The sequence below is a fragment of the Euphorbia lathyris genome, chromosome 7 (genome assembly GCF_963576675.1).
Source record: "Euphorbia lathyris chromosome 7, ddEupLath1.1, whole genome shotgun sequence".
NCBI classification, from domain to species: Eukaryota; Viridiplantae; Streptophyta; class Magnoliopsida; order Malpighiales; family Euphorbiaceae; genus Euphorbia; species Euphorbia lathyris.
Genome location: NC_088916.1, coordinates 55,356,117 through 55,365,359, shown reverse-complemented (window position 1 = coordinate 55,365,359; position 9,243 = coordinate 55,356,117). Strand labels below are relative to the sequence as shown.

At 34.7% G+C, this 9,243-nt stretch overlaps 1 protein-coding gene across 1 annotated transcript; it reads right to left on the bottom strand.

Annotated features, from left to right (window-relative positions):
• Window positions 1-7,778: 7,778 nt before the first annotated feature.
• Window positions 7,779-8,427, bottom strand: LOC136235610 (histone H3.2). Its single transcript, XM_066025410.1, has one exon. The coding sequence runs from the start codon at window positions 8,354-8,356 to the stop codon at window positions 7,946-7,948; it is 411 nt and encodes a 136-aa protein (XP_065881482.1). The 5' UTR covers window positions 8,357-8,427; the 3' UTR covers window positions 7,779-7,945.
• Between the last annotated feature and the right edge of the window lie 816 nt (window positions 8,428-9,243).

Sequence of the window (9,243 nt, the reverse complement as noted above, 5' to 3'; positions counted from 1 at the left end):
TGTCTCACCTAATCCAAGATGCAGTTGATAATGGGAAATTCCACCCGGTGGCCATCAATAAGTTATGTCCCCAAGTTACTCATTTGTTCTTTGAAGATGATGTTCTGATCTTTCTGGAAGGTAATGAGGAGCAGTTAAGTGTGATTATGGATATTCTTGAGTGTTTCTGTTCTGCCTCTGGTCAGAAACTCAATATCCAGAAGTCCAGGATGATGTGCTCTAAGAATATGAACCAGAGAGCCTGTAAAAGGTTGAGTGATTTGTCTGGAATTCCTCTGACTATTTCTCTTGGGAAGTATCTGGGTATTCCCCTCCATAGTGAGAGAGTGTCGAAAGTGTCTTTTAAGGATACTTTGGATAAAGCCATTAAGAAGTGTGCCACTTGGAAAGCTAAGACTCTCTCTCTCGCTGGCCGCCTTACTTTGGTTCAATCTGTCAATTGTGCAACTCCCAATCACATAATGCAGGCTTGTCATCTTCCTGAGCCTGTTCTCAAGGATCTTGATAAAATTAATCGTCGGTTCCTGTGGGGAGAAGCTGAGAAAGGGAGGAAGATTCACCTTATTCCTTGGAATGAGGTTTGTCAACCTAAGGATATGGGAGGTATGTGTTGAAACACCTTTCTACATAATTTTGATTTGACAAAATTGTTAAAATACATATTCTAAACACACTAAGTTTAAATGCTTTGATTTATTCTACTAATGTGTTTGTTCAATGTTGAGTATAAATGTTATAAGTCATAAGGATTGGAAGGTCCAAGCCCAATACGGAAGCCAAGGCCCAAGTCAAACAACTCAGTACACTCGGCCCGTGTATATCAAGACGTTGCCGTTTTGTTCAAAACGCAACTCAGCAATCGGAAGGATCTAGAAGACCTTCGGGAACAACTTCAAGATGAAGCTGCTGAGTAGTCTCGACAAAGCGTACAAGACAGCAGCTGGCAAAGGAAAACTTCCAGACAAAGTGTTTCCTCTTTTGGCAAAGTTCAGACGACACAGTATGCTGTCCAGTTGACTTTACCATAAAAGGAGAGACCATCTGCTGTGCTGACCGAGGACAGAAGATACATAATTGTGATTGGCCGAGAGCTCTGTGCAAGTCAGGATGACAACGACACATAGTCGTTTCCCTCCAACGGTTATTTCGAAATTCGAAATGACCGAATGACCAGATGTCTCTATAAATAGTGCCATCACAAGCTTCACAAGATACAGAACTTGATCAAGCCATTACGCTGACCAAATCTCTACAAGTTCTGCAAGCAAGAAGCAAAGCAAAATTCTTACACTACATTTTCATATCTGTGTAAAAGTCTAGAGTGATTGTAAATCGTCTAAAGTGTCTTAGCACATCTTTGTATTAGGACAAAAACACTTATCATTTTTAGAGATAGAAAGGAGAGGCTGAGTACTCGGTTTTAAGTACTCAGCAGAGAGATTAGGATTGAGTAGAAGTATAGAGGAAGGTACTCTTGTCATACTCAATTGCTGATATTGTAAAAGGTTTGAGGCTCTACCTTTAAAGAGCTCAGTAGAGGTTTTGAAATCTCGGACGTGTTCCGGGGACAGGACGTAGGCTTAGAAGAAGCCGAACCTGGATAAATCTGCTGAGTGAAGTATTTCTAAACCTTTGACTCCTTATTTATATTGCTTGCTGAAACAATCAAAACTGACCAAGTCAAGAGGTCAAGTTGAGTTGTGCGCATTAAAACGTAAGAGCTCAGGAATAGACTCTAAGTGCTATCTCCTGACTCAAGCTAAGAAACTGACCTAGTCACCTGTTGACTAAGCCAGTATCTTGTTGTTTACTCAGCGCCGCTGTTCAAACCTTTTCTTTAGTAAAAGAAGTCTGCCTAAGTTTGGAAAAAGTTTAAATAGTTCCTAACCCCCCTTTTGGAACTATACTTGCAACTAAATAAGGGACCAACAGTATGGGCATTAGGAAAGCCAGAGATAATATTTAAGTTTTATTAATGAAACTTCTGTGGCGAATGTGGCAACTTCCTTCAGCTCTTTGGGTTCAACTATTATGCGGAAAATATCGAAAGGATAAGGTCTTTGGGGGGTCCTAAGGATAGAGTGGTTAATTGTTCCTTTCTTTGGAAAGGCATTAGTGCGGTTTTTGCTGAGTTTTGTTTAGGGATTGGGTGGAATGTGGGGAATGGTAGATCCATCAGCTTCTGGAATGATATTTGGATTGGTAAAAAGCCATTATTGGAAGTTTGTGAGTCTTTACCGCCTTTAGAAATTCAGAACTGGAGGATTGCAGATGTGGTGGATTCTGAGGGTAATTGGATTTGGTCTAAATTTGATTTTTACCTCAGTCTGGAATCGCTCCTGAGAATTAGAGGAGTTCAGATTAGTAGTAAAATGGAAGACAAAGATAGTTACTGTTGGTGTTTGACGAACAACGGGGCTTATTCTTGTAAATCGGCTTTTCAGGCTTTCTATCAGGAGTTGGATACTTCGCACCCAGGGGTGTGGAAGACGATTTGGGCCTTAAAAGTGCCATACCGTATTAGAAGCTTCCTGTGGCTAAGGGTTAAAGATAGGTTGCTTACTAATTTTGATAGGAAAAGGAGGCATTTGGTGGAGTCTGGAGCTTGTGGCAGATGTAGAGGTCATGAAGAAACTTTGTGCCATGCTCTCAAAGATTGTGAGAAAAGTAAAGAGGTTTGGAGGAAAGTTCTCCCTATAAAGGTGCTATCTTCTTTTTTAGCCCACTTTGAGCATGATTGGTTTGTGGATGGGATTAATGGGAAACTTTTGGCTGAGTTGAATTAGGGTGTTCTCTTATTTGTGGTGGTATGCCATCAGATTTGGAGATGGAGAAATGAGGAGATTTTTGGAGGAGAAACGGTTGTTTTGCCTAATGTCTTGGATTTCTTTTCCAAAAAGATTTGCACCTTGGTTGATAGCTTCGTTGAGGATCCCTTGGCTAGGGCTATTCAGAGGAAGGAGGTCCATCTCTTAGGCTGGTGTAAGCCTAGTGAAGGTGTGGTTAAGCTTAACACTGATGGCTCTTGTCTAAAGGACGGGAGAATTGCCGCAGGAGGGGTTCTGAGAGATGATGGTGGCAGTTGGGTTTCTGGTTTCTCTCAGAATTTGGGAATAGGTTCGTCTTTCTCTGCAGAGCTTTGGGGGATTTTTTCTGGCCTTAAGCTAGCAAAAAATCTGGGGGTGAAGAAGCTTCTGGTGGAGTCTGATAACCTTGAAGCGGTCAAAATGATATCAGAAAACAATGTTATTTGCCTGAATAGCCAAAATTTAATCAAAGGCATTAGAAGGATTGGCTCCTCCTTTGATTTTCTTAGCTTCACTCATATTTATAGGGAGCAAAATCGAGTAGCGGACCGTCTTGCGGTTGAAGGTCATTCAAGGATGTTGGGTCTCTCAACCTTTTCTTCTCCTCCGTTGTTCATTTCGTCTCTGATCTTGGATGATTTGGTGGGGGTCAGTTTTCCCAGGCTGATCCCGGGCTAAGCTGCTTTGTTTGTTTTTCTTTCCTTTCCTACCAACAAAAAATGAATGTTATTTTATTTATATGCAATTGAATTTTATTAAGGGTAAAGTTCAAATAAAACCCCTGTGGTTTCACTAATTTTCAGATAAAGGACTGTGGTTTACTTTTTGTCAAAACGAGTACTGAAGTTTTCAACTTTAGCAAAATAAGGACTGTGGTTTACTTTTTTCGATTGATACTATTAAAATCACCCTTAACAACTTCAAAAATGACATATTATAAGAACTACTAATATTGTAAGCAACTTTAATTCTTCAACTTTTTTATTTCGAGATTATTTAGATGATGTTTGGTAAAGAGAGAGAAAGTTAATGTTTAGAGAGAGAAAGTTCCAAAAAAGATGATTTTCTAAAATCGAAAATGTAGTTCCATAGAAAATATGAAATTGAACAACTTTAATTCTTGAAAATTTTCATTTTCAGGTCGTTAAAGATAGTTTTAATAGCATTATTAAAAGTGCGAAACATCAGTCCTCGTTTTGACAAAAAGTAAACCACAGTCATTTATCTGAAAATTAGTGAAACCACAGGGGTTTTATTTGAACTTTTCCCTTTTATTAATGCAATGAATAAATGTATATATAGGAGTGAACAGAACTGAATCGAAAACCTAAAAATCGATGAAATCAAACCAAACTAAACCTAATTTATTTTGGTTCGGTTCGATTCTTATTTGTGAGACAATTTGGTTTTGGTTTTGGTTTTGTTCGGTTTTAAACCGAACAAAATCGAAGTGAATTACACTCTTTACTTTTTCTCATTTAATCGAAGAACACCAAACCAGTTGGGATAGGACAACACCTAAATACTCACTAAAATTGCTTGCACAGAAAACCAAGGTTCCTACACAGCGCCAAGTTGGTTTTGATTTCAAATGTTAGGGATCATTAATAAATATAAATTTGTATCTAGTACATGAGATAAAAAAGGGCGGCCCGGTCGCATTACGCGTCCCCGCTGAGCGAGGGTCCGGGGAGGGGTCCCACCACAAGGGTGTATTGGGGGCAAGCCTTCCCTTGCCAATTTAATTGGTAAGAGGCCGCTCCTAAGACTCGAACCCGTGACCTCAGGTCACACGGCAACAACGTTTTTACCGTTGCGCCAAGGCTCGCCCTCTATTCTAGTACATGAGATAACTAAATTTAAATATACATTTATGCTTATTTTGCCCATTTAAGTCAAATAAATCACTAACAAAGATACTAAATACTCCACTACAATTAACTTGTACGATTATGTAATGAGTGAGTTAAACTAACTATGTAATATCCTGTATGGACGATGTCAGCTCCGCTCCCTTTAAGATTAAAAGGCACAACTAACTGCTATCTCACAACTCGTTCATACCTTTCAATCTGATCTAAATCACAAACTGACTTAGTCATCAGAGCGGGTTCGTCGGACTCGGACCTCGTCTGACCTACGATTTTGTTTTACAGATTAATACGACGATGGATTCTCAATACGATTTGGACACGTAGACAAGATCAGATACACGGTTATCACTGTGTATGATCCATTTCTCTTTCTTCGAACTCTAATTATACCAATCTAGGAAAAATGAAGAATGTACACACTTGTTTAATTGATTATTGTATATAAGTATTTTTTTTTAATATTTGTAAGCGTTAAAAAGTAGACAAATGAATTTTTTTAACAAAATTGATTATTGTTCGGTCCTAACCTGAACCGAATCTGACCAAACCGAAATATTTTGGTTCGGTTTAGACCAAACTAGATTACAATTTGGTTCAGTTCGACTTTAAAAATACCAATACTTCGCTTCGGTTTAGTTTTTAGATCGAACCGGACCATGCTCACCTCTTAACATATTAAATTGATAAAGTTTCTTTATGTGAAATATTAAAAAAGTATTGATTGTAATAATTTATAGCATGATAAATTGATATTGCTTTCATTTCAATATAGATTAAATTGTACGATAGATATATAATATTGAATTTTAATTGTAGTTTAATTTAATTTTTAGTTTTTCATTATATGCTACTATTTTTTGACAACACATTATATGCTACTATATTTCTTAATTAATCTCCTATTGTATTATTATTATTTTAAATAATTCTAATTATAAAAATAAATATAAAATATATATATTAATTAAAATTATTAAAAAGTACAAATCATTTACTTTTGTAAAAACAAATAAATCATTCACCTTTGATTAAAAGTATAAAAAAAATTAAGCATTTTTTATTTTTAAAATTAATTTAATTTGATTTGAATTATTAATAAAAATATATATATTTTAATTTAAAATATACATAATATAAAATTATTCAAAAGTAAAATATGTCAATTTATTTATTTATCTAAATTATGTAGAAGTTTCATATGTCGTGAATCACATGTGTTTTCAACTATTTATAATTAAATCATATTATTAAAATTAATTTTCAATTTCTCAAAAAAAAATCTTAATATGTCATTATTTTTTATATATCACAAATAAAATATGCTTTTATAACTAATTAAAAAAAATTAAACCGAAATTCATCAATTCTAAACTCATAAAAATATATTCTAGACTCCTAATTTTATAAACTCTAATCTTTAAAATATATTAAAAATATTGATTTACTTATCTTGATATAATTTAAACTATTAGTAATATAATTGTAAATAATTTTTAAAAATTGAATTCTTATGCAAATTTCTCCCCTTTTTTTACGTATAGATTTGGGTTTGGGCCTGGGCCTGGGCTTGTGCTTGTGCTTGTTTCAATAAAGGAAAGAGGCACCTAATGAGAAGAAACTAAAAATGTTTCACTAGGCAATTATGCATACTTGTAAATACATACATGAGATTATAATAATACCCTTCACCAAGCTTTAAGAGCACGCCATTAAACAAAAAAATACATGAGATTATAATAATACCCTTCACCAAGCTTTAAGAGCACGCCATTAAACAAAAAAAAAAATTCTGTGATATTACTAAATAAACTTTTCTAAACTAGAAAAATAGAAAAGTTGGTTGACACTTAGACCTAAGAGTTGTTTGGTTGCTCATTTTCATACTTGTTTTCATCTAGGTGTTTGGTTAGTGATCTACTGTTTGCCTTTTACATCTGAAAAGCAGTATTGGGTATTTGGTTAGTAATTTCCTGTTTATCTTTTACACTCAAAAAGCAGAATCTCTGTGTTTTGAAAAAACAGCTTTTTCCAACAGCAAACAGCAAACCGTACCAGCAATAGCGAACAGCCAGCAAACTGTAACAGTAAACAGCAACATCAAACAATAGATAAAACGAACGGACCCTAGTTATTAATAGACTGTCATTTTCTTCATTTATAAAAAAAATCCGATTCTAGATACACTGCATTTCTCATCCTAGATGATGCAGTGCATTTTTCATTGTTATGCCTACTGTTGCTCTATTAACAATCTACAATATTGAAAATACAAATTATCTTATACTGTATATATATTTTTTAGGGTTAAGTTCAAATAAAACCACTGTGGTTTCACTAATTTTCAGAGAAAGGACTGTGGTTTACTTTTTGTCAAAACAAGGATTGAGGTTTCAAACTTAGATTAATGCTATTAAAACCATCTTTAACGACCTGAAAATGAAAATTTTCAAGAATTAAAGTTGTTCAATGTCATATTTTCTATGGAACTGCATTTTCGATTTTTGAAAATAATATTTTTTGGAACTTTTTCTCTCTAAACATTAACTTTCTCTCTCTTTACCAAACATCATTTAAACGATCTCAAAATAAAAAAGTTGAAGAATTAAAGTTGCTTAAAATATTAGTAGTTCTTAAAATATGTCATTTTTGAAGTCGTCAAAGGTGATTTTAATAATATCAATCGAAAAAGTCCTTATTTTGTTAAAGTTAAAAACCTCAATCTTCGTTTTGGCAAAAAGTAAATCACAGTCCTTTATCTGAAAATTAGTAAAACCACAAGGGTTTTATTTGAATTTTACCCTATTTTTTATAAGATAATGGATTCAAACGCATCACCTTTCACTTAACTAATTGAGCTGTCATGTGAAAACTTTTCAAACCTTATTAATTCATACCGGTTTAAAATCATCTTCCTGAAATGTTGTCATTAAATTATACTTTATTAATAAAATCAAATTAAATCAGATAGGAAAAGCAAGTAAAACATGAAATATAACATCTACTTCCTCATCCACCGATCTATGAACGATCGAGCAATCGGAAACCGATAATCAAGTTTTGTTTAAGTGCAAACAGAAAACTCAGGCAATGCACAAACTAAACCAAATAAGCCTTTTCATTGAATATCAACAACGATTACAACTTAACTTCCCCTAAACATCTAAACAAAAGAAAAGCATAACAGATCTAGCAAGATCGGCATTAAGATAGATAAAGAAACAGATTTATGAGACATAAATCGAGCCAAAACTATCAACAATCATCTTAAGCCCTTTCACCTCTAATCCTACGGGCCAACTGAATATCCTTAGGCATGATTGTAACTCTCTTAGCATGAATAGCACAAAGATTAGTATCCTCAAACAGACCGACGAGGTAAGCCTCAGCCGCCTCTTGAAGAGCAGCAACAGCACTGCTTTGGAACCTAAGATCAGTCTTGTAATCCTGAGCGATTTCCCTCACAAGCCTCTGGAAGGGAAGCTTGCGGAGCAAAAGCTCGGTACTCTTCTGATATTTCCTGATCTCTCTCAAAGCGACAGTTCCTGGCCTGAAACGGTGAGGTTTCTTCACACCTCCGGTAGCCGGTGCAGACTTGCGAGCTGCCTTGGTTGCCAGCTGCTTGCGAGGAGCTTTGCCTCCTGTGGATTTCCTTGCAGTCTGCTTGGTACGGGCCATTTGATTTTGAGAAAAATTCAAATTAAGAAATTGATGGGGAAGATTGTGGTGATCAAATCCGCGATTAGGGTTTTTCTTTATAGTATAGCATAGGTATGGTGCGAAGAAGCGCGAGTTAAGAAATTTGAATAGCGGTTCTCTGCGAATTTTGGCCGTTGATTATCTTAATCATCAACGGTTGATAATGTTTTGGGTAGGATCACGCAGATCGCGTCTCGTCCGTAAAGCTAATGAGCCAATGGGGGAGTAGAGTAGCTTCTAATTGCGGGTTTTGGACCGTAGATCGGTACTCTCATCAATGGTTGAAATGCTGTAGATGTTTTGACATGAATTGCCAACGTGTCATATTTAATTTTTGTGGAATGTTTAAATATTATTTTAAGAAAATTACAAAACATTTGTCACGCTTTGCTGCAACTTTCAAACTTAGCCCAAAAACAATTGAGTAAATTACGCATCACTCAATTTTACAAATTTTAATATTGAGTCGTTGAATTTCAATTTTTAATGGTATGGTTATTGAATTTTATAAATACATATGGTTACTCAATGTTTCACAATGTTTCAGAACAATCATTAACAGCCTCAAAATAAAAAATTTAAACAATTTTAATTTTTGAAATTTTTTATTTTTAGGTCATTTAGATGTTGTTTGGTTAAGAGAGATTGTTCATTTTTAGAGAGAAAAAACTCCAAAATATGTGATTTTGAAAAATAAAAAATGTGGATTCATGGTAAATGACGTTTTGAACAACTTCAATTTTTGAATTTTTTGAATTTTGAAGAGTTAGTTAAAGTTGAATCGCCACTAGTATTAAAAAGTATAAATTTCGATGATCATACCATTAAAAATTAAAATTAAATATTTAAAATATTAAAATAGATAA